At 38.5% G+C, this 20,175-nt stretch overlaps 1 protein-coding gene across 1 annotated transcript; it reads right to left on the bottom strand.

The window, feature by feature from the left end:
* Window positions 1-13,235: 13,235 nt before the first annotated feature.
* LOC110095943 (3-ketoacyl-CoA synthase 2-like) lies at window positions 13,236-16,262 on the bottom strand. The gene is made up of 2 exons (XM_020821674.2): window positions 15,558-16,262; window positions 13,236-14,255 (listed from the first exon to the last, which is right to left on the bottom strand). The coding sequence occupies exons 1-2, from the start codon at window positions 16,182-16,184 to the stop codon at window positions 13,455-13,457; spliced, it is 1,428 nt and encodes a 475-aa protein (XP_020677333.1). The 5' UTR covers window positions 16,185-16,262; the 3' UTR covers window positions 13,236-13,454.
* Between the last annotated feature and the right edge of the window lie 3,913 nt (window positions 16,263-20,175).

The raw sequence follows: 20,175 nt of genomic DNA, 5'->3' as shown, positions 1-20,175 counted from the left end.
ACATAACAGAGCAATCTTCAGTTTATTCATATATGAAGTATTACATTTAAGAACAATATGATAAAAACTTGCACAAAGAAAAGGATCATAATTACAAACTACATATTACAATTCATCAAGTCAATAACGGGAAACACCTAAATATATAAGACAAACTGCCAACATAGCCACACTAATTTAACAAAAAAAATATATTGAAGATTCAAATTGAAGAATAAAAAGCTATCATACGCAGAAAAGCATAGGGGGGAGAAATGTCTGACCTCAAAAGGCGAAAGACTGGCTTTCAAATATTATTAATTTTTCAAAGGGAAATTGATTCCATATACAAGAGTAAAGACAACCATTAGAGAAATCAGGGGGGTGAAAGGGAAATCCTTGATCTGAAACAACAAAATACTTAAAAGCTACAACTCCAACATCCTTGTCTGCAAGGGGAACAAACCAAAGATTAATTTAAGCACCGGACAAGTATATCCATCTTGTTCACTTGAGTTTTGAAATTTTTAAAACCTTTATGATTGCAAGAACAACACGAACCAGTACAAAAAGTGTAAGGAAAACGCAATTAACCTAGAGCATACAATATTACAATTATAGAAAAATACTACAAAAAAAGAACATGTATTGTTTAGTTTTATGAATTTTTAAGCAAATGTGATACAAGACAAATACAATTATGGTTGTATTAGCATGAAAAAAAAAATTAAAATAGAACCGAATATTGTTGGTTCCGCTGTTTTACATTCCTAGGGGGTTGAAGCGGGGGTTTCATCTCTTTACAATCGTGATAAAATGGGGAAATATAGAGGAAGGTCGAAAGCTGAAGCCAACTAACAAGGAAAGTAAAAGAGACAGAAAGAGAGAGAGGTTGGCAGCTTGAGAGGCTACGAGAGTGAGACGTTGGGCTTGAGTGATCGAGAGAGAGAAACAAAATCAAAGAAGTTCTGCATCTTTGACAAGGGATGAAGTTGAGCACATGCGGCTTACCGCATGAGGAAGAGAAACATGATATAGGTAAGGAAAAGAAACATGACGATCGGTGGTCAGGCGGTGGTCGAGGAGGAGCTTGGTGGCAAGAGATATCTCATATTTCTCTTCCTCTCCTCTCTTCTTCCCCTCCTCCCTATTCCTCCCCCTCTCAATGAAAAATGAGAGGTCTATTTATAATTTTTTTAGAGTGGCATTGACAGTAAATAGGGAGAAGATCAAGGGCATGTTGGGAGTGGTTCGAATGGACGGCCAATATTAATTCCCTTGATCATATATCATTTTCGAGGATTTGACTGACTTAATGATGTCAGAAGTTGGTGATCTTGGGCTTGTTGGATTCGTCTCATTGAGCCGCTCGATTCAACTATAAGCATGTCATATTTGGAATTTATCTGGTTGTCCTTTATGCTTGGAAGCTTATGAACGTGCTTTGGGTCCTCGATTTGGTCCAATTTGGACTCGTATTGGATCGAATTTAGTGTCGTTGGGTTCATCACTTTAAGACATTCAATTCGACTATAAGTCTGCTTAAATCGAAGTTTGGATGGTCTTGAATTTAATTTTAGAAGTTTCCAATGAGAATTTATCTCGAGATTCGTGCTCGATCAAGAAAAATTTTTTATAATATATCAATTATAAAATTAGTTAATTAAAGTATTATTATTATGTTAAGTAATGAAATAGATTTATAAGAAATAATTTAATTTATTATTAATATTATCAAAGTTATGTACATATAATAGGCTAATTAAAAGGAAATGATAATTATTTGTAAACATTAATTATGATTATATACTTAAAATAATAATTAAAGGCTAATTAAGATTAATTAATATGATATATTATATAAAATTAACTAATATAAATATATAATATTATTATAGATGTCAAAATAACAAATATAGATAAAGGACTAAAGGTGCGAGTTGAAAATCAAATCTTCTAGAACTAAGGTGAGTACTCATATTTCTGATTTCTAGTAATAACATTGTTTCTTCTAAATAAAATGCATATATTTTTATTGATATTCATTAATTCAACTCCTACTACAAGCTCAGCTTTGATTTAATTCTGTAATGAAAAATATTGATCATGTTAAAATGAATGATACTTTCTATGAGTCATTATTTATTTATTATATGTCATTCAAAGTTACTATAAAAGATATGGAATGATATGAAGATTATAAAAGAAATGACTCGGATAAAAATGCTTGCATTTACATGTTTGACTGATAGAACTCACCCTCTTATGATATTAGCCAGGAATGCAATATGCCCATGTGCATAAATTAGAAATGATTTTGAAAAAAAATAAATAAAACAAGGAGCATCTTAATTGGTATTATTTAGATGGTGGCTTCTGTAACAATTGTATTATTTATGAAAAAGGACAATACATGATATGAGTATTAATTACTCATAATATTATGATTCAAGACCATTAATGCAAGACTTCAATGAGTTATCTTATGTTACCGTAATTTAAAAACAAGATGTATTCAATTAGTTGTCTTATAACCCACTCTCATTATTAAATAAAAATATATAAGAAAAATCTTTTGAAATAGAATAAGAGGGAAAAAATATCTCATTTACGAGACACTACAAGAGAGAGGTATTTATTTGAAATGGTTATATTTTTTTTCTTAAAATGAATTTTAGAGTTATAGTGGCTCTCTTGACATGTTGGATGTAGTTTGTTAATCATTAATGCTAGTGAATATTTTAAAATATCCATGAGACTATCTATTCCCTCCTCATTAATTTAAACCTTCGGTCTGTGTTGTGACATGAGTTATAGGACAAATATAATTGTTGCAATATTAGCATAAAATAAGGGTCCTCAATTTTAAACATGGTATACACGTTTTTGTTATATGTGATATGGGCATTATTCCCTTCCTTTCTAATGTTGACAATACTTTAGTTAAGCATTTGAGTAACAAGTCTATAAAGGGAGTGATATTTTGCACTAGGGATTATTTTAGTATGAATTAAGAGATTAAACTCTAACTTTCCACTCTCCCATTTCTCTTTCTACATCTCCCATCTTCCTTACCTTATAATTTTCTACTTCGACTGTTATTTTTATCTCTTGCTAGAACTAAATACTAAGATTTTACTAGAGAAATAAATCAACCACAAAGAGCCAAAAGGGGAGATAGAGAGAGGCTAGGACTCTATGAATATCTAAAAGAATTGGTTTACAATGAACATAGACAGGCCCCTTTAAACAAAGAAGGCCAAGTCTAATCGAGTTATAACGAAATAATTCGAAGAGAGATTTCATTGAGAATTCTAATGCATTTCATGTGATTTTCTCTTGAAATTTTGTATGTCTTCCATATATAATTTTCCTTGTGCTAGCAATCGACCGGTGACCCCTTATTTATACACGACAATCACAGCCACTATTATGAAATGGGCTATATAGTACACTTACATAGAGAATGTATGGGTTGAACTTCAGGTATCTAGTTGGGAAGTTGATGAGTTTGACCTATAATCAACTATTAGTCAAAAGAACATCAGACAAGTTTCAAATTACTGACAAGAACCATTGGTGAGCTCCTCAAATCTAATTCTAAATCTGGGAATTCAACTTAAAGACTTCACTAAGAAAACAAGTCCCTCCAAGACAACAGCATGGACAGAAATTCCGTTTCCAGAGGCAAGATACCCGATATACTGACATACTGTGGCAAGCTAGATAACCCTATAGGCCATCAACATCAACGTTATGTTCGAATACTATAATTTGCCAACCCTCTAACTCGAGTTGTTGGGTGCAACAACTCTTCCAAATGACACTCCAATTGTGAGGCTTCAAATAAAAATTCCCCAAAATAACCCTAAAATAGGTCCGAAAAAGAAAACTGTCATTTTTCATATTATCGTAACAATGGCAAACAAAATCAACGAAAACACTCAGAACCAACACAAACGATTGAGTTTCATAACTAAATTTTCTAAGAAACTATCTATATTTAATCACCAACATTTAAAAAAAAAAAAAAGATGATTGGAACTTACCAACTCCTACTAAAAAGCAATTAGAAACGAGAAAAACTTAAAGAATACGAATTAGGAATGACCCCAGTAATGTTCCTTATACCAAAAACCGAAAAATACCAGAAACAACAAACGGAATCCCAAATCAAAAACCACTTGTTCAAAAACTTAACAAAGAATTATCTCTCACTCTAAAATCTCATGCTATTACGGGAGAAAAAAACTTTCTAGCAAAAAAAATCACATTGAAGATGTGCGGAGCGAGCCAGAACAAGACGTAGATCAGTATTGGTACCTCATTAAGCAGTCAAAATATCTACTTATCAATCCATACCTTGACAAAGAACTCCCAAACCGGGGAGCTGGAATGATAATGAGACGAATAGACAGAGCGACGAAACTGGCAAAAAAGCAGGGTGGTCCGAGAGATTTCACGGTGGCGGAGATGGTTGATGGACCCCTTAAAAAGGGTAACTTGCTGGGAAAAAAAATCAACAAATAGCGTTCACACTTCACACAATTGTATTATATATATATATATATATATATATATATATAATGCAATTGGGCTAGAATATGAGCAACTATACAGTTAGACATTTTCGTCTTAGCATTAAATGCATATCCAGCACACAAATAGAAGATAAATGAAATATCATATATTTTTAAGTGCAAAACCTAAAAAGGGGAAAAACATAGGATCACACCCAGTTGAAATGATTCCAGTAGTGTTTGATTAGATTACAAGTGTCTGACTCGTCCCTGAAAATGAGGATGATCGGATTACAATAATCAACCGTCGGGTTGAAATCCAATTACAAGCGGAGATCGGAAATCCGACGATGTTTAGTGGTCGGGTGGAAATCTGGCTTCAATTGATGGTATGACGGAATTTCAGCGTGAATCGGCAATCGTGCAGAAGTCCGGCATCAGTCGGCTGCCAGTGGAAGTCCGGCAGTGGTCGAGGAGGAGTATGGTGTCAAGAGAGCTCTCTTCCTTATCTTCCTTCTCTTCTTGTGTGGGTCATGTTCCATGAGAAATGAGGGGTGTATTTATAGTTTTATGATAGTGGTATGGCCAGTAAATAAGAGGAAAACCAATGGTAAATTGGGAGTAGTTTGAATGGATGACGGATATTGAATTCCTTAATCGTGAACCATTTATTGGGATTTTGAATGCCTTAATGATATCATAATTCGACTATCTTAGGCTCGTTGGATTCGTCTTTGATTTGGACCTTTCAAATGCGCTTCAAGTCTTTGATTTGGACCTATTTGGGCTCGTATTGAGTCGAATTTTGTGTCATTGGGTTCGTATTTCCGAGATGTTCAATTCAACTGTAAGTTTATTGAAATCAGAGTTCAGATTGTCCCGGACTTAATTTTTGAAGTTTTCAACTTAATCTAACTTCGAGAGTCGTGCCCAATCAAGATAATTATTTGATGATATATCAATACTGTTCTTTATTGGTTAAATAATTAAGTTTTACCGAAGCAGCTAATCAAGGATTTGATTTAAAAAGCAACTTTTATGCTGAAATATGATATCACATGAATGTTGCGAATGTCAGAATTTGCTATTGATCTTTCAATGTCTGTCGAAATAGCATCACATATGTCCTTTGATTGCTATATATTGATTACATACCTAAAACTTAAAACTATTTCATTTACTTATCTAGCTAACATCCAAATTTCACTATTTACTTATGTAACACCAGAAAAACCTCACACTCATTAGGAGTGTCAAAACTTGACCCAACCCGAAAATCGACCCAAAAAAATTCAGGTTACAGTCAACCCGTTTGTTATACGGGTCATGTTCGGGTTCAAGCTTTCAACCCGTTTTTACATTCAACTTGGGTTCGGGTTGACCCGACAACTTGAAATCAACTTGAGTTGACCAGCGAGCATAGATCTGCGCTCGAGTCCGATTCTGGTCCCGCGTGGAGTCGGAGCGTCTGCGTCTGTCGTCTGGTGTACTGGTGCGGCTGGATTGGTGGTTCCGTGTTTGCTACCGATTTCCGCTTGTCGCAGCATCGATACCGACGTCCGATGGGTTTGAACGACGACCACGGGTTTGAGCTTCCGCTTCCCGCAGCAGCGACGTCCGACGAGTTCGAGCGACGGCAACGGGTTCTAACTTCCGCTTCACGCAGCAGCGACGTCCGACTTCCGATTGCCACAGCGACTTCCGACTACTGAATTCCGTTGTTCCCACGAGTTCACAGGTCGGGTCTGGTCAACCCGACAACCTATGCGAGTCGAGTCCGTGTTAGATTTCCTCACCCATTTTGTTAAACGAGTCAGGTTCGAGTCAATCCGTTTATGCCCTAATTAATTCGGGTTGAACCCGAACCCGAACCGTTGACCCGAATTGACACCCCTAGCCCTCATCAAAACTAACACTTTGTTACCTCCCGTCATACGCAAACCTAGACCCTATATTTCCGAAACTTCTGCTTCGCCTTCATCACCTCTCTCAGTCGGCTCATCCATTTGTTTGGTTATGTATATTCTTATCCATTTCACTATCTCGTTTTCCTTGTTCGGCCTGTTAAAAAACTCGGTTCCCAGATTCATACATGATGTGCAAAAACGAAGCTTGCTGATACATTTGTTTGGCCTGTACAAAAACGAAGCTGCATTTATGTGAACTGCCAATATGATAATCAAACAATGTTTTTCCATATACTAATAAGTTTGAATGGGGTTTCAAGAGGGTAATCGACCGAGTAATCAAACAAATTGCAAAAAGAACCTGCTTGTTTCAGATTTGTTTTCCTTTATACATTTTTCATTTCAAAACTTGAAGAGAAAATGTTTAGAGAAATAAATGGAGACTTGTTTAAGTTGAAGTGTAAATAGATTCAGATTCTTATCCTAGATTTTGTAGTGGCAGCAATTATTTGCAATAGCGAGATCTGAATCTAGTGCACTAATTTCATGAAGAAGCAACTTTTGAGAGTTCAGAACACGAGCGAGATCAAAATTTAAAGGTGCAGGCTGCATTTGTGAATAAAAAAAGCTACATTTTTGAATCTATTAAGGAGAAACTGTTAGAAGTCCTTCCACGTGTCAAGCCTTGTATGGTTCACAAGGTTAAACGTTAGAATAAGGCCGTACCTTTCTTTGTCCAGTTTTGCTATATATGTATATACCCTGTATCAAAAGAAAGCATATACAGAAATATAATCTTTTACTTTCTCTGAGCAAGTCTCTTCTCTCTTCTCGCGTACACCTTTACTCATCAGGGGAATCACGAGATTTCTCTCTCAACATGGTATCAGAGGTCTCAGGTTCTACCTAAGACCACCATTTTCCTTGCCTCATGTCGACCGACACAACAATGTCCGCCGCTCAGCCCGCTACTCCGGTCACCAATACGAATCCGAACGGCGAGTTTTCTTCTCCTCACATCCCCTCCTCCTTAAAGTTCTTGATGACCAGCATCAAGAACGTTACGGCTCAGAACCTCACGGCCGAAAATCACTCAATATGGCGATCACAGGTGCTCAAGCTATTTCGCGCCAACGGATTCGAAGGATTCTTGGACGGAACCACCGTCGCTCCGCCTCCCCACATCGTCTCCGGCACAAATCAAATCTCTAATCCAGCCTACACTACCTGGGTTCTGATCGACCAAAACCTCGCCGCGGCACTCTACTCCATCATCTCACCGGCTATCCTGCCGTATGTGCTCTCCGTCAACCATTGTTCCGAAATTTGGCACACTCTAGACGTTCGCCTCCAATCCTGCACCATATCAAGAATCGCTCATCTCAAAAACGAGCTACACTTTCTGTCGATGAAAGACAAGAATATGACGCAATACCTTCTTGAAGTTAAAGCCAAGGGAGACGCACTCGCTGCCGCAGGAGCTCCCGTCGACATCGAAGACATCATTCATTACACGCTCAATGGTCTTCCAAACACCTATCAAGCGTTCAAGACATCTATCCGCACAAATCTTCGCCCTGTCAGCATCGACGAACTGTACACCCTGTTGTGCAGCGAAGAACTCAACATGGCTCACGAAACGCTTCGCGATCTTCAATCTTTAAACCTCACGGGCAACCAGACGGCCCTGACTGCAAATCGCGGAAGAGGCCGCGGTCGATCATCTCAGTCCCGTGGCAGGTCCTCCTCTCGCCAAAATACCACTCCAAATCACAATCCCGGCAGCAAACAGACTCGGTCATCTGTCACCTGCCAAATTTGCGGCAAATACGGTCACTCCGCAATCAAATGCTGGCACCGACACGACGACAACTACAACACAGATCCCACACCGGCACTCTTTACTAACTCAACTCCATCCACACCCTCCGACTGGTTCCTTGATAGTGGAGCGTCAACACACCTAACCTCCGACCCAAACCGTGTTCAACAGCCTCAAAGCTACAATGGCTCCAGCCAAGTAATTGTGGGTAATGGCCATCAACTACCAATACACAACACGGGTAAAGGTATTCTACCTACGCCAACAGGTAGACTGATTCTAAAGAATCTCAATCTCGTACCCAACCTCTCCTTTAATTTAATTTCCGTTCAAAAACTTACGCAAGATAACGACTGCATTATTATTTTCTCTCCCAATGGTTATGAAATACAGGACCGGAAGACCCACCGCCGTCTTCTCACGGGTCCTGCTATTAACGGTCTCTATCCCCTCCAAAATTACAAACGTGCAGTCTCTCACACTGCTGGGCTCGCTCTCGTCTCCGTCCAACACGTTCAAGATCTCTGGCATAGGCGCTTAGGACACCCCTCGGCATCTACTCTGGCAGCTATATCCAGACGACACAGCAACATTACACCGACTACTACTACGTGCAACTCTTGTCACATGGCCAAGGGACACCGATTACCTACTTACCCCTCCTCTAGTGTAACTAAAACTGCTTTTTCTCTTCTCCATTCGGACGTCTGGGGTCCGTTTCCTATTACCTCTCATACTGGCTTTAGATATTACGTGTTATTCATTGACGATTTTTCCAAATTTACATGGATATTTCCGCTTATAAATAAATCTGAAGTGTTTAACAAATTTATCGAACTTCAAAAACTCATAGAACGGCAATTTAATAGCAAGTTAAGCATTCTTCGGTCTGATAACGGCGGCGAATTCCTAAACAATAAATTCTCTATATACTGTCGGAACAATGGCATTATACAGCAAACATCCTGCCCTCACTCTCCAAACCAGAACGGCGTCGCCGAACGCAAGCACCGCCACATAATCGAGACCGCACGCACCTTACTAATTCAAGCCTCTCTTCCCCAACAATTTTGGGTCGACACTGTGCTCACCGCAAATTCACTCATAAATTGCCTCCCCTCACCTAACACTCAATCTAAATCACCTTACGAGCTCTTGTTCGGTCACCCTCCTAACTATGATTACTTCAAAGTCTTCGGTTGCCTATGTTACCCATGGCTCAAGCCCTACACAACCACCAAACTGTCACCTGTTTCTCACCCTTGCGTGTTCATAGGCTACGCCGCACAACAAAAAGGCTACCGCTGCTTAGAACCCAAAACAAACCGAATCTACACCTCCAACCACGTTATCTTCAATGAATCAATATTTCCCTATGCCACTTCCTCCAACCTTTCCACACACAACCACACATCCCAATCACTAACACCACCACTTCTTCTGGTTCCAACCTCTAGCATCAGCACGTCTAATGCTTCACCTCAAGCCAATCACAATCACACAAGCTACTATACTCCACCCTCTCAATCCGTTACCTCACCATCCCCAGCCTCGGTCCCGGAACAACAGCCAGATCTCGGTCTTCCTATTACCTCCACTACCACCACAAGCCCGAGCAATAGCCGAATCATCACCAAGCCAACCTCGTCACAGCCTACAGGACATCATATGCTCACCCGCTTAAAAACTGGTCATCAACAGCCAAAGAAAATCTTTGATCTCATACACACTACTCAAACAACCGAACCAACCACATACAATCAGGCAGCTAAATCAGAACAATGGCGCACTGCAATGTCACAAGAATTTCAAGCTTTACAATCTCAAGGGACATGGGAACTTGTACCCCCCAACCCTTCTCAAAACATACTCGGCTCAAAATGGACGTTCCGAACCAAATACAACTCCGATGGAACCATCGCACGCTACAAAGCCCGCCTCGTCGCAAAAGGATACAACCAAGAACACGGCATTGATTACACAGAAACATTCAGCCCCGTAGCAAAAATGCCCACTGTACGTATCCTTATCCTCTTAGCTCTCCACCACAATTGGACAGTTCATCAGTTAGACGTGTCCAACGCCTTTCTACATGGGACGCTCTCCGACACCGTCTACATGCATCAACCGCCCGGATTTCAAGACTCCATTCATCCGAACTACATCTGCCGCCTAAAGAAAGCCCTATACGGGCTTAAACAATCACCGCGCGAGTGGTATGCTACCTTGTCCAACCACCTGGTTACATACGGCTTCCAAATCAGCTCTTCCGATCACTCGCTGCTCACGTTCAAACAAGGCGACACGCGGATCTACATACTTATCTACGTCGACGACATACTACTCACAGGTAACTCCGCCACCGCAATACAAAAACTGCTCTCTAATCTACATAATCATTTTCAGATGCGTAATCTCGGACCATTGTCACAATTCCTCGGTATTCAATCCAAACGAACTCCCACCGGCGTTATACTCCACCAGCAAACGTACGCACAGAAAATTCTTGACAAAGCGGGAATGGCTCAATCAAAACCTGTCTCAACTCCGATTCCCACCAAAACAACGGTTTCCTCAACTTCAACCGAACCATACGATCACCCGCAGCTATACCGACAGATCATAGGCTCTCTACAGTACCTCACGCTTACCCGACCGGACATTCAATTCGCCGTACAGCAACTATGTCAACACATGCACCTACCGCTCAACTCTCATCACGACGCCCTTAAGCGCCTTCTCCGCTACATTCAAGGTACTATGCTAACCGGAATACCTTTAAACAGCAACTCTCTTTTATTACAAGGTTATGTTGACGCAGATTGGGCAAGCAACCAACAAGACCGGTCCTCCATCTCGGGCTTCTGCAACTTCCTTGGTCAATCTCCCATCTCTTGGCAAGTAAAGAAACAAAGCACAATAGCTCGCTCCTCCACCGAAGCCGAATATCGCGCACTCGCAGCTGAAGCCGCAGAAATTCTATGGCTAAGACGCCTTCTCGAAGAACTACACACTCCTCAAAACCTTCCTACTACCGTCTACTGCGACAACACATCGGCCATCGCCCTCGCCAACAACCCAGTCTTCCATGCCCGAACAAAACACATAGAGGTCGACTGTCACTTCATTCGGGACTGCATCAAGAAACAACACATCTCAGTTCATCACATATGCACAACCGACCAAATTGCCGATTTATTTACCAAGGCGCTACCTACCCAAAGATTCAAGTTCCTCTCAAGCAAACTCACAGCCACTTTGTAGCCATTAGTTTGAAGGGGGCTGTTAGAAGTCCTTCCACGTGTCAAGCCTTGTATGGTTCACAAGGTTAAACGTTAGAATAAGGCCGTACCTTTCTTTGTCCAGTTTTGCTATATATGTATATACTTACTTTACACTATATACATCCAACCAAACAGAAAACTAATTTCCCTATATTCACTTTACATACAACCAAACAACCTTCAAGTATTTACTTTATACTACATTCACTTTACGGCTAATAAAATTGTTAGAAGCCTTTCCACGTGTCAAGCCTTGTATGGTTTACAAGGTTAACGTTAGAAGAGGACCGTACCTTTCTTTGTCCATTTTCGCTATATATGTATATACCCTGTATCAAAAACAAGTAACGAAAATATAATCTTTACTTTCTCTGAGAAAGCTTCTTCATCTCTCTCTCGTACACCCTCTCTACCCAAGGGAATCACGAGACTTCTCTCTCAACAAAAATAACCCCTTAGTCACAGACACAAATAAATCTTGGTGATAATGACTACTAAATCATTAGATTTTTCATTTACTTACAAAAAAGGTTATAATTAAAGTCAGTTTAAATATATTAATTAATCTGAATAGAATTATCACCATTAATTTTTAAATTGTTTCATATTTGTTTTCCTCTATACATTTTTCATTTCAAATCTTGAAGAGAAAATGTTTAGAGAAATAAATGGAGACTTGTTTAAGTTAAAGTGTAAATAGATTCAGATTCTTATCCTAGATTTTGTAGTGGCAGCAATTATTTGCTATAGCGAGATCTGAATCTAGTGCACTAATTCATGAAGAAGCAACTTTTGAGAGTTCAGAACACGAGCGAGATCAAAATTTAAAGGTGCAGGCTGCATTTGTGAATAAAAAAAGCTACATTTCTGAATCTATTAAGGAGAAACAAGTAGCAGCCAAAATCCAAAAAACATTCGTCGTGGGCGGCATGGAGAAGACGACCGGTGTGGGCAACATGAGCACCTAATTTTTGAATATGCCCTCGGATATATGGGATGTTCGCATAGCAGTTCGGATCGGTTGAGCTGTATTCGGATGGCCTGGAGAAGACGATCGGAGTGGGCGACATGGAGAAGACAACCGGCGTGGGCGACGTGGAGTTGCTCGATCGGGACATTCTCTTCGGAGAAGTGATTCCCGCGTGAAAGATAGGGTCGGGGTGAAGGATGTAACTGGAGGTAACGTGAGTAGTAATTTAGGTAAACTAGTAGTGTTTTAGGTGGTAGAATAGTAAATAGTGAAATTTGGATGTTAGATAAGTAGAGTAGTTTTAAATGTTAGTCATGTAAAAATCCCTAAATATTTATGTGTTAAATTTATGATGAAGCCCTCCATGAATTTGTCTCTAAGTGCTTGTCTCAGTAGTCTTTGATCCGTAGACTCCTCATCACTAGCGCGTGTGTGTGTATATATATATATATAAAGCTTTAATGAATTATACTTTTTTTACTAAAAAAATATTTAAAAAAGCTGTTCCAAACTAAGCCTTACAAAGTCCATTCCATGCCATTTACTTAGCTAATGATATCATGCTGAATTAAATTAATTACAAGAGATTAATTAACCAAATATCGGGATCTTCTCATAAGCTAGATGAGAAACACGCTTGCTGCGCAAAAAAAAAAAAAAAAAAAAAAAAAAAAAAAAAAAAAAAAAAAAAAAGATAAAAAATGCTCTTTGTAAAAAATATAGAAGACAATAAAAATTACCGCATTGAGACAATTTCATCAGAATCAATCTCGAAGTATTTTGATATATTTCAAGACAATTATAAAACATATATAATTAATATTACACTAATCTCATCAAGTTAATCCTCCTGATCACTCTTTAAATAATCTCACACTTTTTTTCTTGCTGTAACGTACTTTCATTAGTCCATCTTGAAATTGGCTGATCCAAATACTTTTTTTTTTTTTGTTCTCTTTAGTTAACTGATCATCAAGCAACCACCGCTACTTCCTTCGGCACCACCACCGGAAACTGATCAATCTCCCCCACCCACGGATTTCCCTTCCTCCCAACCTCCCCGCATCCCTCCACCGTCCTCATCGCCTTCCAGACCGCGCTATTACACTTGAATCCCGATCCGAGCGCAATCTGCCACACCTTATCCCCCTCCTTTATCCTCCCCTTGGCCTCACAATACGCCAATTCATACCACAAAGAACTACTCGAAGTATTCCCGAACCTATAAAGCGTCATCCTCGACGGCTCCATATGCCACTCACTCAACCCCATGCTCTTCTCCAGCTGATCCAGCACCGCTCTGCCTCCGGCGTGGATACAGAAATGTTTGACTGCTTTTCGAAAGTTTGGAACATAGGTACTCTGTTTTTTGTTTTGGAGCAGGACGCGGAAGGAGAGGAAGGCGAGAAGAAAGCGAAGCTGTTCGGAGAAGGGGAGGATGAGGGGGCCGAGGGAGGAGATGTTGGTGCGGAGTGCGGTGGCGGCAACGGACATGAGGTCTTTGGAGAGGGAGATTCCGAGGTGGTCGGAAGAGTCTTCTTGTTGGAAGATGCAGGAGTAGGAGCGAGGGGAGGAGCCGGTGTGGGTGCGGATGGAGTGGAGGAGTTGGTATTTTGAGCGGTGGCGATCGGAGCGGCGGTTGGAGAGGAGGACGGCGGAGGCGCCCATGCGGAAGAGGCTGTTGGAGACGAGCATGGAGCGGTCATTGCCGAAGTAAGGGTTGAGGGTAATGTTCTCTGTGCTTATTACAACGGCGTAGCTGTCGCTATGCACCTGCGCGTGAAACAATCGCTCCAAGTTAAAATTAGTTAAATTAAAAAAATGTTCAATTAATAAATTTTATAAAAGATTTAAAATAGTAATTATGATGGAAAAATTATTTTGTGCGGAGACCAGACTGCAATAATCTTCTGAATTTGTTGTGTTTTAGTTGTATTTTTGTTATGCTTTTGTATATACTCAGCAAAAGATAGCAAAAGTGAATTATCATTGCATTTTTGCTACATTTTGTTGAATATTTGCAAAAGTGTAACAAAATTATAACTAAAAAAACAACAAATATACTACTAATTGAAAATTTACTGATTTGCAAAAACGCAGCAAAATGAAAATACATTTGGACTGTTCTCGCCGTTCGATCTCCGCATAAAATAATTTTCCAATTATGATGTAATTATCTGTTTTTTTTTTTATAATGTTAAACAACAATGAAGATAATTTTTATCATTTCACAGAAATATTTGATAAAAAAATAGCTGGATGTTTTGTGGATCTTGCAAGTTGGCTGGCTTTTCCGTCCACTAATAAAGGACGTCGGCTCTAACACGTGCCGAGATGTTAAATGCGGTGTTCACACGGGTTTCTTGATATTATGATAAAAATAAATAAATAAATAAATATATATATATATTATATATTTGTAACTGTCAACAACTATAAATATCTGATAAATTAGTTATATTTTCTAATAATTTAGGATAATTATCTAATATGTTATATAAAATTTAATTATTATACGCATCAAAATCAGTACACTATCACCATATTAGTTTATATATATGACAAGCAATTCAAAAAAGAAAAATGTTCAATATAAGAAGTATTAGTAGGACTGGATCACAACTTGTCATAATATTTATCACATGAAGTTGAGGGTTTATCAAATGAAACTTTAGGCTTCTTAAAGTGATTATTTAGTATAATAATTTTAATTTTGAATTAAAAAGTTATTTTAAGAAGTAATAAAAAAGTCCTAGACTTCGTTTCAGGCTACTTTTTAATTATTTTTTAAAGCAGGTCTCTGGTAAAAAAAAATTTAAATTAAATTTTTTTTGTATGAAAAGCTGGTTCAAAAAGTACTTATAAAAGAAAGTCGTGCCAAAGAAGCCTTATTCTAACATGCATTTAAAAAATAAGAAGACATACTGCAAAAATAATGATAGACGTATGCTATTGTTTATGGAAGAAATGTTAAAAGAAAAAATCAAAATTATTTATAAATCTCTATATATGCAAATCTAAAGTCCAAACTGATGCAAATTACTTAAAGAAAAAAAAATTTAATTTGAAACCAACCTGCAGCAGCCGCTTGGCCAAATCAATCGCTATAACTCCAGCACTGCATCCCATTCCAGCAAGATTATAGCTCTTCACATTCCCCCTTAGCTTATACCTGTTAACAACCATCGACGCCATGGTTGGCGTAGGATTGTAAACAGAACAATTCACGACCACCACAGCAATATCCTTGGGCCTCACTCCGGTGACCGCCATAAGCTCATCCACCGCTCCAAACACCACCATCGCCGCCTCCTTCCTTGCCGCTGCAGCGCACATATTGATTTGCGTCCCGAGGATAGATTCGGGCAGGTAAGTTTCCTGCCCGATGCCAGAACGCTCCAGCATCCGGCGTTGGAACCCCACGCTCTCATCGGTGAAAGTTCCCTTGCTTTTGAACTGTTTCATAAAAGTTTCTCTGGTAACTTTGTACTGGTTTTCAGGTTTAAAGCAGGAGAAGTTGATGAGGTAGATGGGGCGGGGGCGGCGGGACATGGCGAGGGCGAGGAGGCTGAAAATGAAGAGGAGGAGGACGGGGAGGAGGAAGGGGGAGGGGATGAGGTAATGGTGGTGGAGGATGGCCGTGAAAATTAACTGGAGAGAGTTGGGATGGTGGGAGATCAGAGCAGTGGTGAGGTTCTGCATTGTTGGAATAAAATTTATATTGTTTGTGAAGACGTGAAGGGGCTAAGGCGCTAAGCAAGAAGGGATATGGAATGAGGACTTGTGAAGTAGGGGAGGAAACCTATTTATAGTGTTGGTGGGGAAAGTCGGTGATAAAAGTTTAGCCAAACGGTTTAATGGAATGGTTGAGAGTTTCACTCGCATTATAAAGTAGTGGACTTAAGATTTTAACGTAATAAGAATTGATTAAAATTTATTTTATGATTAAAAATAGTTATAATTTCAATCACAATTTTATTGGAATTTTATTTATGTCCTATGATGCACCGACACGGACATGATGACACGGACACGGTGACACGAACACGACACGACACGGCAATTTTTAAAAATATAGGACACGGGTGCAGCGTGGACACGACATAATATTTTTTTTAATATAATATACAAAAAATTTTAAAAATATAGGACACGGACACGACATGGACAGATGGCTCTTTTGAAACTTCACCTAATCCACCCCCGTCAGTATCAGAGCTCATTTTGCTAACAAACCAATCATACATATTAATACACCAAATTAAATTGATATGAAGTGAAATCAAAATATCTCAATAATAAGACAACATAAATACAACAATATACCAGTCTGCCGGAGGTCCAAGGGGGCGCTGCCCCCTGGCGGGGTTCGACCTGCCCGGTCAGGTCGCAGGGTCAAGAGGCAGCGCCCCTGCGGGGGTTTCCGGGGGCAACGCCCCTGCTGGGGTTTTCGGGGGCAACGCCCCCGGAACAAAATTTTATTGTAAGAGTAATTTTGAAGTTATGCTTGTTTTTAAAGTTCGTAAGCATGTATCAAGCGGTACCGAGCATATATTGAGCGGTACCGATCATGTACCTAGCAGTATCGAGATTGTACCAAGCGGTAACGAGCATATATTGAGCAGTACTGAGCATGCACTGAGCGGTACCGAGCATGTACTGAGCGGTATCGAGCATGTACTGAGCGGTACCGAGCATGTACTGAGCATTACCGAGCATGTACTGAGCGGTACCGAGCATGTACTGAGCAATACCGAGCATGTACTGAGCAATACCGAGCATGTACTTAGCGGTACCGAGCATGTACCTAGCGATACCTCATTTAATAACCGGACACACGTGTCCGATTTTAATTTTATTTTTTTTAATTGCGACACTCCCATGCCGTGTCGGACACGTGTCCATGCCGTGTCTGACGCGTGTCCATGTCCGACACGTGTCCGACACTGCATACCCTCTCTAAGTGCTGTGTCGGTGCATCATAGTTTATGGCCATTTAAGTGTTATATTTTAATTGTTTTTTATAATTTTAAAATTTAAATATTATTACATAAATTTTTTAAATAGATATATTTTCAATCACGCTCTCCATCCCCATTAATTCTTCTCATAATATGTGATTATTATATGAAAACAAGAATCTTATTTTATTGCATATTATTATTAATATTATTTATAAGAAAACAAGCAGATTTAGGATTCATTTGAGAAGGTTTTATTACTGCTTTTTAAAACAATCTTTTAGTTAAATAATTAATTATTTTCTATTTAAAAACATATTTAAGAAGCAGAAAAAAAGCGGTATCAAATGGTGTTTAATAAGAATTAATAGCAAAAAAGCTATTACATATTATTTGCAAAAAAGTAAGCACAATAAATAAATAAATAACAAAATGCACTGGGACTTAATAGCAATTCTCCCCGAATAAATTGTTTTTGCATCATATTTTCCAATACAAATTAAATATATAAATCCAGTGTGCAAAAAATTATAAACAAAGCTCATCTAGTAGACTCAAGAGAAGAGATCATGAAAATGTTAAAGAAGGCAAGGGGGAGTAAATATGAATGCTTGGGAGTTGGAGGGTTTGAATATTTGCCAACAAATTTATGAAGGTAGAGGCCAAAGTGCCCAACAACCTCATCAAGTAGTGTATTAATGATGAGTGGAAATGATATTCTAATTAGGATGATGCTGGAGAAATTATTATGTTCGGAAGCCGGTCCCAAAATGTCATTTGAAGACCAACCAGAATACGTCACGTCAGCGGTACCGAACAGTACCGAGCGCAGTACCGAGCGAAGGGGTGACGTGTGGCGCATTCTGATTGGTCTCAAGACGACGTTCGGCGTCCGCACAAAATAATTAAATCCTGATGCTGAGACTCGATTCATTGGTAATTAACAGTTCAAGCATCCTTGATTTTTCAAAAAAGGTATTATATAACTACTTTAAACATACAAGTATCAAATTAATGCTTATAGTCAAATTTATTTATTGAAAAATATTTACAATAATTTAGCAAAGGTATAATATTATAGTATTTGGAGCATTATTTTTGTTAGGCATTGGTCTATTTTAGGTTAGATTGTTTTTTAGGAACATGTTATCTAGTAATCTTATTCCTCTTTATAAAGAGGTTGTAATCTCTCTCTCTCTCTCTCTCTCTCTCTCTCTCTCTCTCTCTCTCTCTCTCGTCCAAGAATCTTCTTCCTCATTCAAAATCCTAACAATTTTTATTTATCATAAAATTTATTTATGCATAGAAGTATTTGCAAATATTTGTAAAATTTTATGATAAAAGTTTCATCATTATAATCATATAAGATTACTGGGGAATCATCAATGAACTCATCTTTTGTGCATAGTAATCCATATAATAATCTCAACTGTGTCATATTACTCTGTTGAAGATAAAAAATGAAAACAAGATTGGTCATAAGAGAGTGAGATAATGCTATGTTTGGATAATATAGAATATATAATGATATATAGCTTATGAACATGGAACAAATAGATATGATGAACATATGAAATACAATATATGCTAATATGGAATAAATAGTAATCCATATTGAGTAGTAGTTTAGTGATGAAACCATCGAATCAAGCGAAAATATTGACGTAAGTAATTGATTCATAAACTTTTAAGATCAATTTTGGGACTGCTAAAACTTTATATTAAGCAAATTTATAACCAAAAACAAATATTTAGATAAGAGAAAATAAAACAACATCAAAGGTGTCTTGATCTAAGATCAAAAATCTCAATATCACTAAATTAAACTTCATAACATTGTTTGAGGAACAAAAAATTTTCTGAATCTTTTATACTTTCAATAAAATGAGCTTCACAACAAGGGGAATCCAACGAGCTCAATATCACTAAATTGTAATATCAATAAGATACTTAAATACTTGTGGGCTCCGAAAATTCGGCCCCGACCTCCCCGCTTGCACTTTTTTCTTTTTTATTCGGCGAGGGGAGTTTTAACGGATTAAGTTTCGGGGTAAATTTTAGAAGGCAGAGGAGTTTGTAGATAAGACACTACCCAGAGATTTTGTCCTCATTTTATGAGGACTTTATGATCTGAGTTCTGGTTTCCTATAGGCTCAAGCCCCTATAGTTAATTACCCCTCCCGATCACTCTTTTGTGAGCTTAGGTAAATTTTGATTTGTCCACCCCGGTAAACTATTGTGGAGGGTGGATGGATTTTGTTTTAAGTGATTAATGGGTTGAATTTCAAATTTAAATATTTTTTGAATTTTTGAGAATTTTCTGGATTTTTGTGGGAATTTGGATGGAAATTTGAGTATTTGGAATGGCATTTGAAAAATATTTGTGAACCCCTCCGGTTGAGATAAGAAATCAATACGGCCATCATCGGGGTGTTTGGGGTTATTTCTCTTTGTTGATTAAACCTTGTCGACTAGACAAAGCTGTTGACCGAGGATCGGATTTCTTGTAGATTTTATGTCTTTGTTAGTGAATTCTCTTGATGATAAGCCTTGACGGCCTAATATGAATGTATTAAAATAAATATATCGGTCTCCACAAATATATATTTGTTTAAAGGTTCAAACCCTGTCGACTTCTATTGATCTGTATAGAAGGATCGGGTTCGAACTTGAATTCACTTATTAACCCGCGCAGCATCCCTAGACGTCACGTGTGTATCAACAACACGCTC

The sequence above is a fragment of the Dendrobium catenatum genome, unplaced genomic scaffold, assembly GCF_001605985.2.
Source record: "Dendrobium catenatum unplaced genomic scaffold, ASM160598v2 fragScaff_scaffold_651, whole genome shotgun sequence".
Classification (NCBI taxonomy): Eukaryota; Viridiplantae; Streptophyta; class Magnoliopsida; order Asparagales; family Orchidaceae; genus Dendrobium; species Dendrobium catenatum.
The sequence above is the reverse complement of the archived record's forward strand: the minus strand, read 5'-3'. Positions and strand labels throughout refer to the sequence as shown.

Bases quoted from the DNA above. Each gene is read 5' to 3' on its own strand.
- LOC110095943 (XM_020821674.2), bottom strand. From the start codon at position 16,184: ATGCAGAACCTCACCACTGCTCTGATCTCCCACCATCCCAACTCTCTC. The intron at 14,256-15,557 runs GTTGGTTTCAAA...TTTCACGCGCAG, and splicing joins TGGCCAAGCGGCTGCTGCAG to GTGCATAGCGACAGCTACGC.